Source organism: Oncorhynchus nerka, linkage group LG2, assembly GCF_034236695.1.
Source record: "Oncorhynchus nerka isolate Pitt River linkage group LG2, Oner_Uvic_2.0, whole genome shotgun sequence".
In the NCBI taxonomy this organism is placed as follows: Eukaryota; Metazoa; Chordata; class Actinopteri; order Salmoniformes; family Salmonidae; genus Oncorhynchus; species Oncorhynchus nerka.
The window spans coordinates 47,420,348-47,438,324 of NC_088397.1; the positions used below are offsets into that span (position 1 = coordinate 47,420,348).

General features: G+C 46.8%; 1 protein-coding gene across 1 annotated transcript in view; it reads left to right on the forward strand.

Moving 5' to 3' along the window:
* Positions 1-7,442: 7,442 nt before the first annotated feature.
* The window catches only part of LOC115136272 (protein DDI1 homolog 2-like), a 31,841-nt gene continuing 21,306 nt past the window's right edge, over positions 7,443-17,977 (forward strand). Inside the window, exons 1-5 of the mRNA XM_029671869.2 lie at positions 7,443-7,876; positions 8,340-8,469; positions 8,771-9,052; positions 16,561-16,687; positions 16,874-17,001. Of these exons, the coding sequence (XP_029527729.2) occupies positions 7,739-7,876; positions 8,340-8,469; positions 8,771-9,052; positions 16,561-16,687; positions 16,874-17,001 (805 nt within the window). The 5' untranslated portion in view covers positions 7,443-7,738. The remainder of the gene's footprint in view (positions 7,877-8,339; positions 8,470-8,770; positions 9,053-16,560; positions 16,688-16,873; positions 17,002-17,977) is intronic.

A 17,977-nucleotide genomic window follows, 5' to 3' on the forward strand; every position in this document is an offset into this window, starting at 1 on the left:
TGAAATAAATAAATAAAATAAAAATTAAGCTGCCCATTGTTCCCACCTGTGTTGTGGGTTATTGTTTTCAGTTAGTGCCTAAGGGTGTGCTGTACTGGACGGTTGTTAATGCTTAGTTGTTTGTGTTAAGTTTCACTTGGAAATAAAGTATGTGGAACTATAAGCACGCTGAGCCTTGGTCCGCTGCTTTAGACGAATGTGACACCAGCCCTACTCTGTTTATGATTTTGTTGTCATGGAGGACTGATTGGGCTCATTGATTTGAGTTGATAAATAAATGCTGTGCTCATGGAATGGCATGCTTTGAGCACTACTGAGAAGTGCTATTTACATGTGAAAAATGACTGCTATATGCTGCATTTGCTATAGGCCTATTGTTAAATGTTTTGTTGGTGACACTTTGATATCTTGATAATCCACAGATAACACGAACAAAACGGCACCCGCCTATGTTTTGGCAAAAAGCTGAGGGGTGGGCCTGGAGAAATGTAACCACACTCAGATTAATAGACAGAGCTATGGATGCAAGGACTGACAATACATGATATCAAAATTATTGTTTTAACCATATTATGAGGCTATACAGTGTTTGTTTACATTTACAATATTTACAAACATTAGAGAAAAAACATCTTATATTTTGGGTTCTCACGGAGTGTGACAGTTGAATTAAGCTCATGAGGCATTTATACGTTATATTCTTCATTAATCAATGTATATATGTGTATACATACGCTACCGGTCAAAAGTTTTAGAACACCTACTCATTCAAGGGTTTTTCTTTATTTGTACTATTTTCTACATTGTAGAATAATAGTGAAGACATCAACTATGAAATAACACATATGGAATCATGTAGTAACCGAAAAAATGTTAAACAAATATTTAAATAATTATATTTTATATTTGATATTCATCAAATGGCTACCATTTATCTTGACAGCTTTGCACACAATTTGCACACTGCTCCACCAATTTTCACAGTGGGAGCGAAACACAGGCTTGTAGGCCTCTCCTAATCTCGCACCCCCTGTGAAATTTGGTGGAAGATCAGTGATGATCAAGGGGTGCTACAGCAAGGCTGGAATCGGGCAGATTTGTCTTTGTGAATGACTCATGAATCAAGCCACGTACAAGGTTGTCCTGGAAGAAAACTTGCTTCCTTCTGCTCTGACAAAGTTCCCCAACTCTGAGGATTGTTTTTTTTCTCCCAGCAGGACAAGGCCACACAGCCAGGGCAATCAAGGTGTGGATGGAGGACCATCAGATCAAGACCCTGTCATGGCCAGCCCAATCTCCAGACCTGAACCCCATTAAAAACCTCTGGAATGTGATCAAGAGGAAGATGGATGGTCACAAGCCATTAAACAAAGCCGAGCTGCTTGAATTCTTGCACCAGTGGTGGCATAAAGTCACCCAACATCAATGTGAAAGGCTGGTGGAGCGCATGCCAAGACGCATGAAAGCTGTGATTGAAAATCGGTGTTATTCAACCAAAAAATGTAAACTATTAGTATTGTGTTGTTTAAAAATGAATATGAACTTATTTTCTTTGCATTATTCGAGGTCTGACAACACTACATCTTTTTTTTGTTATTTTGAACAGTTGTCATTTTTAGCAAATAAATACTCTAAATAACAATATTTTTATTTAGAATTTGGGAGAAATGTTGTCAGTAGTTTATGGAATAAAACAAAAATGTTAATTTTACCCAAACAGTATACTGTATATATATATAGTCCAAAAATGAATGTAGCAACTCCAGATTGCCACTTTAAGTCTATCAAAAGTGTGCGAGTTTGAGCATGTAATCCCTTACTCCCCAACCCTGCCTTTCATGTACACTAAATCTCAGCATAACCCACCTTCTCGTAGGCTTTATTATGTAAATTCAAGTATCAAGATAAGTTGAGGTGTAAAAATAGAATGTATTGTTGTGTTTTATTGACAACAAGATATCTCAAAATTGCAGACAAGAAAGTATTTTATTGTTCTTGCATGACGTCATCTCCTCCCACTATGTTAGCTTCTCATTGGGTCCACTTAAAGTTATCTCATATCTTGTTACGGGATGACTCATTGTTGTCCATTGTTCTATATTGTTACATGCTATAGTTGACATTTTGGCAAGAAAAACAACCAGAAACATTGAATCTTCAACAATATTTTGGACACAATTACCTTCCCTGCCCTTTGCAAAACACTGCATGATGATTCCACTGCACGGAGGGAGCAAGATTACTATCTGCATGGTTTTCATACACTAAGTGTACAAAACATTAGGAACATGCTCTTTCCATGACATGATATCCTTGATGTCACCTGTTAAATCCACTTCAATCAGTGAAGATGAAGGGAAGGAGACAGGTTAAAGAAAGATTGTTACGCCTTGAGACAACTGAGACATCGATTGTGTGTGCCATTCAGAGGGTGAATGGGCAAGACAAAATACTGATGTGCCTTTGAACGGGGCATGGTAGTAACTGCCAGGCTCACCCGTTTGTTTGAATGTGTCACGAACTGCAACTCTGCTGAGTGTTTCACGCTCAAAAGTTTCCCATGTGTATCAAGAATGATCCACCGCCCAAAGGACATCCAGCCAACTCGACACAACTGTGAGAAGCATTGGAGTCAACATGGGCCAGCATCCCTGTGGAGTGCTTTCGACACCTTGTAGTCCAAGCCCTGATGAATTGAGCCTGTTCGGAGGGCAGAAGGGGGGTGCAACTCAATATTAGGAAGGTGCTCGTAATGTTTTGAACACTCAGTGTATGTATTCTACCACGTCTAACAGACTCATGGAGAGACACAGAAGTACTGTGGTATCATCCACTGTGTTCAAGTCAAGGGCTGATCAAAGCAATACAATCTCTGAATAATAATACAATGCATTAATAAGGCTACTGATAACATGCCATCTGCTATGACTAGAAGGAAGAGACATTCACATTCATTTCAGCACTGTTGCATAGTGATATAATTAAGCAATAAGGTCTGAGGGGGCGTGGTATATGGTCAATATACCATGGCTAAGGGCTGTTCTTATGCACGACGCAACAGGGGGTGTCTGGATACAACCCTTAGCTGTGGTATATTTGCCACATACGGCCAACTCCAGGGGTGCCTTATTGCTATTACAAACTGGTTACCAATGTAATTAGCGCAATACAAATAAATGCTTTGTCATACCAGGGGTATACGGTCTGATATACCACAGTTGTCAGCAAATCAGCATTCAGTGCTCGAACCACCCAGTTTATAATGTTCTTTATGATGAGGTTCTCAAGTTAAAATGTGTATGTACAGTATTTGCAGGAGAGGGTTAAGATTATGTCAAGATTTGGGTTATGGCTAAGGTTCAATCGGGGTGTGGACATGAACCTAGGGTTAGGGTTATGTTTATGGCTTGGGTTAGGGTTACTGCTTTAATGTATTGCCATTTTAGGGTTAGTATTTTTATCTCACTTTCTATCCTACTTCTCTTTGGACCAGTAAGGCGCTGAAGCTTGGCTCCACCTGGCTCTCTCTTTGACACAAGGTGGTTATTATTCTGTTAGATGAGCTCATGGTGGACGGGTAAGGATATGACCCTGTACATTTGATCGCCGTGTAACACCAAGCTGCCCCTGTTTATGTTTTTCCCTAATTGTTGTATTGAGAACATTAAGGTCGGAGACAATGAGGAGATAGCTTCTGGGGAAATACATAGCAGTTACTGTGGGCCTATTTTATCGGAAACTGTGCTGTTTAACCATATGTTTTGCCTGTAAGTTCAGGGAGTGCGAGTCTTTTGATTGCTATTACAGATGGAAATAACCACAATTCTTGCTAATCTGCAAGATAGACCTACAACCACGCAACTTCCTGTGGAAGAGCACTCAAACCTTTGGTGTTTTCTCTATCAGCCAATGTTTAAATTCTGATGTTATTATTTGATTAGCAACAGATAAAGCACATACAATCAATGAACCATCCACACAGGAACATCTCAAGTAAAACATGCCACCGAATGATAGAGTGTTGTAATGTTGTCGTCCAACGTCTACATAGCTCACCACAAAGCAAAAACTTTTAAAAAATAAAATAAAATAACAAATGAACAAAAAAGTAGAAACAGTGATTGTGATTAAAGGCAACAATCTGTGATGTGTACTGCTGCAGTGCCTCAGTCTTTTCAACTGATAAATGCCCATTGCTTCTTGATGAATATTTATACATTCAAATTAAATAAATACAAATCAACAGTTATGAATTAGTACTGTAAATGCCTTATGCTGCATTTACACTGGCAGACCAATATTGATATTTTGCCACTAATTGGTCTTTAGACCAACCAATCAGATCAGCTCTTTTGCCATAGTAGGGCACCCTTGGCGAAGCTGCCAACAACCGGATGTATCCGGTTTTCAGGGATACAGCTAATCAACCTAGCTTACTTTCCCCCTGAAACCATATGTGAGAACTTCGCTCAGGCGTTTTCTTCACACCTGATATGTTAGGTTAATAATAGGGCAAAAGAGCAGAATTTAGCTGCCTGTGTAAACGCAGCCTAATGCATTTCAGAATGTAAATGGCAAGGTTGTAGGTAGTTTCTGTTTTCGTTGTCATTTGACTAAACAAAGTATAGCTTCAAAATACGTTTACAACTGTCAATTACATCAATGTGTCAATCTCATTTAATATATTATTTGTAAGCACAGGGTCTTACGTATACTGAACAAAAATGTAAACACAACATGTAAAGTGTTTCATGATCTGAAATAAAACATCCAATACATTTTCCATACGTACAAAAAGCATCTTTCCCTAAAATGTTGTACACAAATTTGCTTACATCCCTGTTAGTGAGCATTTTTCATTTACCAAGATAGTCCATCCACCTGACAGGCATATCAAGAAGCTGATTAAACAGCATGATGATTACACAAGTGCACCTTGTGCTGGGGACAATAATAGGCCACTCTAAAATGTGCAGTTTTGTCACATAACACAATGCCACAGGTATCTCAAGTTTTGAGGGAGCATGCAATTGACATGCTGACTGGAGGAATGTCCACCAGAGTGTTGCCAGATAATTTAATGTTAATTTCTCTACCATAAGCTGCCACCAACATTGTTTTAGAGAATTTGGCAGTACATCCAACCAGCCTCACAACCGCAGACCACGTGTAACCTCGCCAGCCCAGGACCTCCACATTCGGCTTCTTCACCTACGGGATCGTCTGAGACCAGCCATCTGGACAGCTGATGAAACTGTGGGTTTGCACAACCAAAGAATTTCTGCACAAACTGTCAGAAACCGTCTCAGGGAAGCTCATCTGCATGCTCGTCGTCCTTGACCTGATTGCAATTCGGCTTCATAACCGACTTCAGTGTGCAAATGCTCACCTAAGATGGTCACTGGTACTCTGGAGAAGTGTGCTCTTCACGGATGAATCCCGGTTTTAACTGTATCAGACAGTGTGTATGGTGTCATGTGAGCGAGCGGTTTGCTGATGTCAACGTTGTGAACAGAGTGCCCCATGGTGGCGGTGGGGTTATGGTATGGGTAGGCATAAGCTACAGACAACTATGGCACATTGACCGCACACAGATACCATGATGAGATCCTGAGGCCCATTGTTGTGCCACTCATCCACCACCATCACCTCATGTTTCAACATGATAATGCACAGGCCCATGTCGCAAAGATCTGTACACAATTGCTGGAAACTGAACATGTCCCGTGTTCTTCCATGGCCTGCATGCTCACCAGACATGTCACCATTGAGCATTTGTGGGATGTTCTGGATCGACGTGTACAACAGCGTGCACCTGTTCCCGCCAATGTTCAGAAACTTCACACAGCCATTGATGAGGAGTGGGACAACATTCCACAGACCAGAATCAAAAGCCTGATCAACTCTATGCGAAGGAGATGTGTCATGCTGCATGAGGCAAAATGTGGTCACCAGATACTGACTGGTTTTATGATCCACGCCCCTACTTTTCTTTTAAGGTATCTGTAACCAACGGATGAATATCTGCATTCCTAGTCATGTGAAATGCACAGATTAGGGTCTAATGAACACATTTCCTTATATGAACTGGAACTCTGTAAAATATTTGAAATTGTTGCATGTTGTGTTTATATTTTTGTTCAATGCAGGTGCAGAGATAGATGGTGTTGCAATTTAAGATTTTCCCATTACCCATTTCCCTTTCTTTTTGGTGACTAAACTGAGCAATCCACACTCCAACCTGTGAAAGGCAGCAATACGCAACACAGCGTCTAGTTGATAGGCGGACGGAACTATTTGAGGAGGAGACGAACGAAAGATGGCGGAAGCAGAGGATGAAGTGGATTCTGAATACAATGACGGTAGAATCAAGGAGAATTTGAGTGTTGTCCAAAAGAATGGAGAACGGAGAAAAGTAGTGTACAGTGATGAGAATGACCCTTCGCATCTAGTAGGAGTGCGGTTAGTTAATGAGGAGAAGCTGAGCAGAGTACCAATCTTGAAGAAACCATTTGAGTTATCCAAACTGCTGGAGAGAGTGCTGGGTAAAGTGAAGGCTGTGAAGATCACGAGAGGCGGGCTTGTTTTGATTTTTTAATGTGCTTCTGCGGATCAGAAGGAATGTACGTTGTGTCTTAACCAATTTGACAAGTTTGACGTGTTGTGTGTGTCTCTTTGGAACAGGATACCCCTCAAGAGGATTATATCTGGCATCTCCTGGGAAGTCTAAAAATAGGATCTCCCTACTCAAGTGAAGTTAGGGTATATTAACTACAGAGTCAGAGCATTTATCCCAAGACCAACGCAGTGTGATCATTGTAAAGCTTTTGGTCATGTATCAAGTATTTGCAAGAAGGGAGAAGCCGAGATGTCCAAGTTGTGGAAAATATCATAGTATGTGTTATAAAAGTGATGAATATGTGACGTTGCAATTGTGGTGGGAACCATGATGCCACATCTTTCGATTGCCCGACAAGGGTGAAAGAGAATGAGGTGGCCAAAGTCAGGGTTGTACAGAGCATTTCATATGCAGCAGCTTTGAAAAGAGTTGAGGGTTTGAATGGTGCACCAGAAGAGTCCATGGTGGTGGATAGGCCTGCACTGCAGGCTGCAGGGGTTGCCTTTCACCAGCAGGATCCTGACATTTTAAACGTTAAGAAAGTGGTCGTTGTGGCATTTATAGCTATGGTAATTAATGACACTGCCAAGGTGTCGTTGGCGCGCTGGACTTCGAGCTAGTAGGTCGAGGGTTCGAGACCTGCTCCCTCCCTGTTTCATTACAGTACTATTTTTATTAGGGTTGACTAAGTTAGTTTCACTATTACGTATGGATTTACTTGTACATTATTTATTTTTTTAAACCCGTCCAGTTGGTGGCGGCAATACACCTTTTGGGGTTGTAGTCCGCAGTAAAAACTCTCATAAGAAAGAAGAAGACAGCGTCTCGTCTGCAGGAAATTCACACGAAGAAGAAGAATACGTCAATGAGAAACATAGGCTAGTTAACAGTATTTGATAAGACACAGCAGTCCGTGGTGTATGTACCTAGCTAGCTACTATCCGTGAATAGGTCAATATGTCATTTTAAATTGTCTTTGTTGAGCGTTTGACTGAAACAGAAGTTTGTGCGCTCACAACGATACTGCCATTATAGCCACGGAAAATTTGCTAACACGCTAGCTAGTGTCAACAAACTGCAAGTGACTAGCGGGTTCAAGTGACCCTGCCCAAAAGCGCGATGCTGGTAACCGTTTTCTGCGCCCCGAATGACCGCTCGGAAATCACATTTTCTCTCGATGTGTCTCCAGAGCTTGAACTTAGAGATTTTGTTGCTCTGTGTGAACTAGAATCAGGAATCCCTGCTGGGGAAATTCAGGTGAACCACTAGCTAAAACATGCTAACTAGTTGGCTTAGCATAAACGTGGTAGTAGCTAACGTTACATTAAGCGATTGTTTTATGTCAACCAGTTAGTTAATTCAACATTTTAATTATCCAGACAGACTTGACAGTAGTAGCTAGCTAGGAATAATATATTGACGTTGCTAGTCAGAATTAACTTTATTGTTCGTCTGGTCGCTAGCTAACGTTAGTTATTAGCCAACTTTGCTAGCCTATGATCATGTGTCAACCGTCTGAGAACACAACTTCTACTGACTCATATAACATTACATGTCAAGCTGTCCAGTGCTTTGCTTGCCACTTTTTGATTAGCAACCTAGCTAACTGATCGAGGTGGTCTGGCCATCAGACAGCGTTTTAATTTGTCCTTTTTATTTTTCGTCCAGTGTGGAAAGAGAATGTTAATTTTTTTTCCCTGTGACCCTTCTCTCTCTTCAGATCACATATGCAGAGCAGCCTCTGAAAGACCTGACCCGTGCTTTAGGGACCTATGGACTTAAGGATGGAGATGTGGTGGTGCTTAGACAGGCAGACCGAAGGCCACCACCAGCACAATCAGCCTTCCCAGGTAAAGTCAATACTGTTGGGCGAGACAGATTTCGCACTGGTTCTATCGCTGCTCTGTTACAAGGTTGGAATTATGGGAGGAGTCCAGCTGCTCTAGTGAGAGTTTGGCGTCCCGGAGTGGTTAACAGACCTATTAACCTTTGCACTTCAGCTCTCACATTTTTCGTTATTTATTGGTCCTCAGTAATGGCTCACTGTTATTATCTCAGCCCAGTTGTCTACCTGGCATCATCTTACTGAACCTGGAACCCTCTGTCGTGCTCATACTCTCCTACCCTCCCTGTCTCTTCTCCCTCCCCCAGGTCTCCCACGTATTGACTTCAGTTCCATCGCAGTCCCCGGCACTTCTTCTGGTTCCAGTCAACGGTTCACCCGTAGACAGCAGCAACAGGCCCCAACCTCACAACAGCAGCGCTCTCCACCCCCTGCTGCACCCCCATCCCTACCGGGCTCCGCCTCCTCTCCTCAGGGTCTAGATGACCCCGCCTTACTGCAGCAGATGCTCTTGGCCAATCCACACGAGCTGTCCCTGCTCAAGGAGCGCAATCCACCATTGGCTGAAGCCTTATTGAGTGGAGACCTGGGTATGTGGGGATAGCAACAACCCTTCTCTTTCGATGTTGATTATCTTGTCATTATAAAGGCTTTGGTTAGATATCAATGCGAATAATGGATCTTAAAGGGATATACCAGGATCTTTGAAATTAAGCCCTTTATCTACTTCCCCAGAGTCAGCTGTTATGTTTCACTATATTGGATCACTCTAATATATTGGTATCACTCCGCAGCAGAGGGATACATCCGAGGTGAGGATTTACAGATTTACTCCCGTGTACACCTGTGTCACGGCTGGGGTCCGCCCCTATATATAGACCCCATGGCCGCGACACACGTTCTCTTTCATTTTCTCGGCGCACGTCTGTATGGTTTGAGGTACAAAGTCAATGAAATTTGCTTGGTAAGTCACTGGTAGTGTAATATCTTGCGTGGAAGTATACTCACTGGCTGTTTGCAGCTGGCCACATGGCCAGCCCCCCCTCTTGAGTGCTCCACTCGCTGCGCACGGTTGATCTGTATCTTCCGCCCGTGGTTTGTCGTGCTTGCGTTTCGTTAGCATTACACTACGACTCTGTGATCGTCCTTTAATATATTGGCGGCTCTTGCTGCCACAGACTGTATTTACCGTACACAACTTGCCGACTGGCTTGTTCTGTGTGTGTTGTGAATTGCTTAACATGCTGTCACCGCGCCATGTCACCGCGACTGAAGCCGGGACCCCCCAGAGTCTTTGATGCGGACTTGAAAGCCACCTATGGGTCCCTCTGATCTCTTGGCTGCCTTACCAACACGGCCATGCTGCTGCAGGCCTACCTGCAGACTGTTGTCCCAGCTGCAGGGTGGCACAGGAGAGCTCCTCCGGGAGGCGATGGAGGTGTCTCGCCAGCTTTCCCTGCTCCAGAGGGATGTGGCCCGCTCCAACGGACGGCCATGGCGCAGGTGGCTGGCCCAATCCCATCTGCCAGCTGCTCTCCAGAGCAGGAGACTGTTCATGCCGCCTCATGCACAGACGGGCCCCGGCAAAACCTCTGACACACCCTGCCTCGGCCACTTCTCCTGGTCTCAAAGGGCAAAGTGGGAGGAGTATGTGGAGTCCTAATGGGTGTTGTCCACAATGCTCGAGGGGTACCGACTCCAATTCCGGTGCCCATGAAGAAAACCCTGCGGCTAGAGATCTCCTCACTCCTGGACAAGGTTGCCATCCACAGGATCAAGAGTTAAGAACGTGTAGGTGGGTTCTACTCCACTTATTTTGTAGTCCCAAAAAGAGACGGAGGATTTCGACCAATTCTGGACCTCCGCAACCTCAATGGGTACTTAAAGGTAGCGAGGTTCCACATGCTGTCCCCAGTCTGCGCGTTGCAGGCCGTGTCCAGGGATCAGTGGTTTGTGACGCTGGACCTAAGGGATGCGTATTTCCATGTCCCTGATCACCCAACTCATTGGCATACCTCTGATTCGCTTTCGATGCGAGGGCTTACATTTACATTTTACATTTAAGTCATTTAGCAGACGCTCTTATCCAGAGCGACTTACAAATTGGTGCGTTCACCTTAAGACATCCAGTGGAACAGCCACTTTACAATAGTGCATCTAAATCTTTTAAGGGGGGGGGAGGTGAGAAGGATTACTTTATCCTATCCTAGGTATTCCTGAAAGAGGTGGGGTTTCAGGTGTCTCCGGAAGGTGGTGATTGACTCCGCTGTCCTGGCGTCGTGAGGGAGTTTGTTCCACCATTGGGGGGGCCAGAGCAGCGAACAGTTTTGACTGGGCTGCGCGGGAACTGTACTTCCTCAGTGGTAGGGAGGCGAGCAGGCCAGAGGTGGATGAACGCAGTGCCCTTGTTTGGGTGTAGGGCCTGATCAGAGCCTGGAGGTACTGAGGTGCCGTTCCCCTCACAGCTCCGTAGGCAAGCACCATGGTCTTGTAGCGGATGCGAGCTTCAACTGGAAGCCAGTGGAGAGAGCGGAGGAGCGGGGTGACGTGAGAGAACTTGGGAAGGTTGAACACCAGACGGGCTGCGGCGTTCTGGATGAGTTGTAGGGATTTAATGTCACAGGCAGGGAGCCCAGCCAACAGCGAGTTGCAGTAATCCAGGCGGGAGATGACAAGTGCCTGGATTAGGACCTGCGCTGCTTCCTGTGTGAGGCAGGGTCGTACTCTGCGGATGTTGTAGAGCATGAACCTACAAGAACGGGCCACCGCCTTGATGTTAGTTGAGAACGACAGGGTGTTGTCCAGGATCACGCCAAGGTTCTTAGCGCTCTGGGAGGAGGACACAATGGAGTTGTCAACCGTGATGGCGAGATCATGGAACGGGCAGTCCTTCCCCGGGAGGAAGAGCAGCTCCGTCTTGCCGAGGTTCAGCTTGAGGTGGTGATCCGTCATCCACACTGATATGTCTGCCAGACATGCAGAGATGCGATTCGCCACCTGGTCATCAGAAGGGGGAAAGGAGAAGATTAATTGTGTGTTGTCTGCATAGCAATGATAGGAGAGACCATGTGAGGTTATGACAGAGCCAAGTGACTTGGTGTATAGCGAGAATAGGAGAGGGCCTAGAACAGAGCCCTGGGGGACGCCAGTGGTGAGAGCGCGTGGTGAGGAGACGCCACCTGGTAGGAGCGACCTGTCAGGTAGGACGCAATCCAAGCGTGGGCCGCGCCGGAGATGCCCAACTCGGAGAGGATGGAGAGGAGGATCTGATGGTTCACAGTATCGAAGGCAGCCGATAGGTCTAGAAGGATGAGAGCAGAGGAGAGAGAGTTAGCTTTAGCAGTGCGGAGGGCCTCCGTGATACAGAGAAGAGCAGTCTCAGTTGAATGACTAGTCTTGAAACCTGACTGATTTGGATCAAGAAGGTCATTCTGAGAGAGATAGCGGGAGAGCTGGCCAAGGACGGCACGTTCAAGAGTTTTGGAGAGAAAAGAAAGAAGGGATACTGGTCTGTAGTTGTTGACATCGGAGGGATCGAGTGTAGGTTTTTTCAGAAGGGGTGCAACTCTCGCTCTCTTGAAGACAGAAGGGACGTAGCCAGCGGTCAGGGATGAGTTGATGAGCGAGGTGAGGTAAGGGAGAAGGTCTCCGGAAATGGTCTGGAGAAGAGAGGAGGGAATAGGGTCAAGCGGGCAGGTTGTTGGGCGGCCGGCCGTCACAAGACGCGAGATTTCATCTGGAGAGAGAGGGAGAAAGAGGTCAGAGCACAGGGTAGGGCAGTGTGAGCAGAACCAGCGGTGTCGTTTGACTTAGCAAACGAGGATCGGATGTCGTCGACCTTCTTTTCAAAATGGTTGACGAAGTCATCTGCAGAGAGGGAGGAGGGGGGGGGGAGGAGGATTCAGGAGGGAGGAGAAGGTGGCAAAGAGCTTCCTAGGGTTAGAGGCAGATGCTTGGACTTTAGAGTGGTAGAAAGTGGCTTTAGCAGCAGAGACAGAAGAGGAAAATATAGAGAGGAGGGAGTGAAAGGATGCCAGGTCCGCAGGGAGGCGAGTTTTCCTCCATTTCCGCTCGGCTGCCCGGAGCCCTGTTCTGTGAACTCGCAATGAGTCGTCGAGCCACGGAGCAGGAGGGGAGGACCGAGCCGGCCTGGAGGATAGGGGACATAGAGAATCAAGGGATGCAGAAAGGGAGGAGAGGAGGGTTGAGGAGGCAGAATCAGGAGATAGGTTGGAGAAGGTTTGAGCAGAGGGAAGAGATGATAGGATGGAAGAGGAGAGAGTAGCTGGGGAGAGAGAGCGAAGATTGGGACGGCGCGATACCATCCGAGTAGGGGCAGTGTGGGAAGTGTTGGATGAGAGCAAGAGGGAAAAGGATACAAGGTAGTTGTCGGAGACTTGGAGGGGAGTTGCAGTGAGGTTAGTGGAAGAACAGCATCTAGTAAAGATGAGGTCATGCGTATTGCCTGCCTTGTGAGTAGAGGGGGAAGGTGAGAGGGTGAGGTCAAAAGAGGAGAGGAGTGGAAAGAAGGAGGCAGAGAGGAATGAGTCAAAGGTAGACGTGGGGAGGTTAAAGTCGCCCAGAACTGTGAGAGGTGAGCCATCCTCAGGAAAGGAGCTTATCAAGGCATCAAGCTCATTGATGAACTCTCCGAGGGAACCTGGAGGGCGATAAATGATAAGGATGTTAAGCTTGAAAGGGCTGGTAACTGTGACAGCATGGAATTCAAAGGAGGCGATAGACAGATGGGTAAGGGGAGAAAGAGAGAATGACCACTTGGGAGAGATGAGGATCCCGGTGCCACCACCCCGCTGACCAGAAGCTCTCGGGGTGTGCGAGAACACGTGGGCGGACGAAGAGAGAGCAGTAGGAGTAGCAGTGTTATCTGTGGTGATCCATGTTTCCGTCAGTGCCAAGAAGTCGAGCGACTGGAGGGATGCATAGGCTGAGATGAACTCTGCCTTGTTGGCCGCAGATCGGCAGTTCCAGAGGCTACCGGAGACCTGGAACTCCACGTGGGTCGTGCGCGCTGGGACCACCAGATTAGAGTGGCCGCGGCCACGCGGTGTGGAGCGTTTGTATGGTCTGTGCAGAGAGGAGAGAACAGGGATAGACAGACACATAGTTGACAGGCTACAGAAGAGGCTACGCTAATGCAAAGGAGATTGGAATGACAAATGGACTACACGTCTCGAATGTTCAGAAAGTTAAGCTTACGTAGCAGGAATCTTATTGACTAAAATAATTCAAATGATACAGTACTGCTGAAGTAGGCTAGCTGGCAGTGGCTGCGTTACGAATTCATGGTTCTTCCCTTCGGCCTCTCCTTGGCACCCCGCACTTTCACAAAGTGCATGGACACTGTCCTGTCACCTCTCACGTCCCGAGGGTTGTTGATCCTCAATTGCCTGGACGATTGGCTGATTTGTGCCCCAACCAGGACTCGAGTCCTGTCAGACAGACATGCTCCTGATCCACATCGGCAGGCTGGGTATTACTGTAAATGACAAGAGTCGTCGTCTGACGCCAACCCAGAGGGTGGCCTTCATTGGCATAGAACTGGACTCAGTCCTCATGAGAGCACGCCTGCCCACCAGAATGGTTCAGGCATCTTATCTTGCCTCGAACACTTTCGGCAGGGGCGGATGGATATCCGTCCTAACCTGCCAACGCCTGTCGGGCTTGCTGACGGCGTCCTCGTTGTTGATTCCCCTGGGCCTGCTCCATCTCCGGCCTCTTCAATGGTGGTTCAACTCCCACCGGCTGCAACTGAAGCGCCAACATCACCGCCAGCTGTGGGTGACCATACGGTGCCTCAGGGCATTGTTGAGGTGGCTCTGTCACTCCTTTCTCTTAGGTGGGGTGGAGATGCTGAGGATGTGATGCCGGGAGCTGGTCAGCACAGACGCCTCCCAGTTCGGCTGGGGGGGTGTGACCAAGGGCAGGTCAGCCAGCGGCTTCCTGAATGTGGCAGTGGATATCCTCTCGAGGGAGGGCCTGCCACTTTGGGACTGGAGCCTACATCCCCAGGTGGTGCAGCACCTGTGGGACAAGTTCGGGAGGGCACAGGCGGACCTATTTGCTTCCCTGGACAATGTGCACTACCCCCTGTGGTTCTCCATGTCGGCGCCACCAGGGCCTCTGGGCTTGGATGCTCTGGCTCACGATTGAGCTGGAGCTTTACGCATTCCCCCCTTTTCTCTGATCCAGGCTGTGCTGGACAGGACCAGGTTGAGCATCGTCTGCTTCTGGTGGCCCCATACTGGCCCAGACGACCCTGGTTCAGCCTTCTCCTGTCGCTGTTGTTTGGGACACCTTGGAAACTTCCCCTGAGACCGGACCTGCTGTCTCAGGCCGGGGGAACTCTGTGGCATCCGAGGCCGTGCCGTTCAGTGGCCAAGCTCACAATGGTCCATGTTAGGACTACAGGAGGGTGTAATGAACACCATGCAGAACGCAAGGGCGCCGGCTACAACCGCAGCATACCAGTTGCGCTGGCGGTTGTTCTGGTATTAAGGTTGTGCCCGAGTAATGCGGGGTGTAGTATGTCCTCCAATACCTGCAGTCTCGCTTTTGATGAGGGCTTGGCAGCCTCTACACTGAGAGGATATTTGGCCGCTATATCTGCCTGCCATGCTGGGTGGATGGACAGGTCAGTAGGGTGCTATCCCTTTGTCTACAGATTTATGAAGGGGGTTTGTCGCCTGAGTCCAGCTAGAACCCGCTCTCTGTCGAGCTGGGATCTGGATGTGGTATTGGCAGCTTTGGCAAAGCCGCCTTTCTGAAACACCTCTCTATAAAGGTGACTTTCTTCGTAGCGATTACTTCCATGAAGAGGGTGGGTGAGCTCCATGCTCTTCCGGTAAGTTCTGAGTGCTACCGGATGGACCCCGGGGGGAGGAGTATATCTCTCCGCCCCAACCCTTGATTCCTCCTGAAGGTGCTGTCAGACATGCATGTGAACTTCCTTTTTTATCCTGTCTGCTTACAACCTCCCTGCAGTGACAGAGTCTGGGCCTCCCTCCGGCATGCTGTGCCCTGTGAGGGCACTGGCTGCCTATGTGGATCAGACACGGTCAGTGAGAACAACAGACCAGCTCTTTGTCTGCTATGGTGAGAGAGTCCTGGGGGCTGGGCTATCAAAGCAGAGTCTCTCTCACTGGATCGTGGAAACGGTTATGACGGCATACCGCCTGGCTGGCAGGCCAGTGCTGGGATCTGTGGTGGCATATTCAACACTGGGTGTGGCTGCGTCCTGGGCTCTACTGAGAGGAGTGCCCCTCGCTGATATCTGCGCTGCGGCCAGCTAGGCTTCCTCTTGCACCTTTGCTAGGTACTATCGGGTAAATGTGACACCTCCCTCTGCGGTTGGTTTAGCGGTCCTGGGCATTGCCTCCCCTTCTGAGGACTGTGCCGGGACCCCCCCCTTCCACATAGACGGCCCCTGCGTCTCGGTCCCGCGCTGGGACTTTGCCGCTGGCTTGCCAGGTCCCTCTAGCACAGACTAATCTGGTACGGGTATACCAATATTGGAGTAATCCATATAGCTCACATAACCGTGGTTACATATGTAACCTTCATTATGTTTCACTATATTGGATCACTCCAATACTCTACGGTGCTAGAGGCGCCTCAGAAATTATGTAGAGGAAGTGTGTCGCGGCCATGGGGTCTATATATAGGGGCGGACCCCAGCCGTGACACGGGAGTAAATCTGTAAATCCTCACCTCAGATGTATCCCTCCGCTGCGGAGTGATACCAATATATTGGAGTGATCCAAATAGCTCACAACTGTGGTTACATACATAACCTTCAAACTCGTGGATACCATTTTTATGTCTCTGCATGCAGTTTGAAGGAAGTTGGTTACTGCTAGCATGCTAGTAGATACCATAGGCATCCAGCCATTGCACTAATACTAATTAGCATTGGCTGGCAAAACTACTAACATACTGGATGCAGAGACATAAAAATGCTACCCAATGAATTCATCTGACTCTGGGAAAGTAGATAAAGGGCTTCGTTGCCAAAATCTCGAAGTATTCCTTTAAGTGTTCAACTAGGAGCTCTAATCATGTTTCTGACTGCCTCCCGTAGAGCGTTTCACCAAAGTGCTGTTGGAGCAGCAGCAGGATCGGGCTCGCAGAGAGCAGGAGAGGATCCGACTTCTGACTGCGGACCCATTTGACATGGAGGCCCAGGCCAAGATAGAGGAGGACATCAGGTACTCACACAGCCAAGAGGGGAACGGGAAGGGTTGGAGTCAGAGACGGCCTCAGTCAGGGTCTCTTCTGGAAACAATGTGCTAGTTTACGTATTGAATTTTGCCCTCTGTCTGAACTATTTGAGAAATGTAGGTATTCATGTACAATTGCTTTCCTTACATAATCACACACCATTTGTACTTCAGGCAGCACAACGTAGAGGAGAACATGACCATTGCAATGGAGGAGGCCCCAGAGAGCTTTGGCCAGGTGGTTATGCTCTACATCAACTGTATAGTCAACGGGTACCATGTGAAAGCTTTTGTTGACTCAGGTAATGCATACAAATATTTTCTTCCTCAGTGCAAAGCATAGGCTTCTTTGACTAGGGCAATAGGAAGACAATTCAGTCAAGGGGTTTTGTTTTGTGGTGTCTAGTACAGTTTTCCTTGGCTAGTTTTGACAGCTTTGCTCTCATGATGATATTCCAGCTATCCACTACTGTTCAGACTGCCATATTTTACAATTCTCTGTAAACCTTCTTGGCTCCTCCCTACTATTTCACATTCTTTCATCCACATACTCATATTCTCTCTATACCACCTCTGACATCTCTTGATTTAAAAAAAAAAAGAAAGATTTGTTCCAACTTGCTTGCCCGCACTCAATACATGTACCCCATCTGTTTTTGCCTACTCTTTCTTACGTCTCTCATGTCCCTCTTCCTATGAAATTAGCAGATAGACTTCAATTCTATCAAATAACATTACCTGCATCATTTCTAATCCCCCTTTTTATATATTTATATGCCCATACCATAACCCCACTCCCACCAGGGGGTACTCTGTTCACAACGTTGACATCAGCATGTACTGCGAAATTCTCTAAAATGACGTTGGATGTGGCTTATGGTAGAGAAATTAACATTCAATTCTGGCAACAGCTCTGCTGGACAATCCTGTAGTCAGCATGCCAATTTGTACGCTCCCTCAACTTGAGACATCTGTTGCATTTTGTGTTACAAAACTGTACATTTTAGTGGCCCAGCACAAGGTGCACCTTTTGTAACGATCATGCTGTTTAATTGATATGCCACACCTGTCAAGTAGACAGATTATTGTGGTAAAGGGGAAATGCTCACTAACAGGGATGTATAATTTGATTATCTTTTTGTGCGTACGGAACATTTCTGGGATATTTTATTTCAGCTCATGAAACTTGACATGTTGCATTTATATTTTTGTTCAGTGTGTATGTGCACTTGAGTGTACAAAACATTTGCGCCCCTCCCAATGCACTCAGAACAGCCT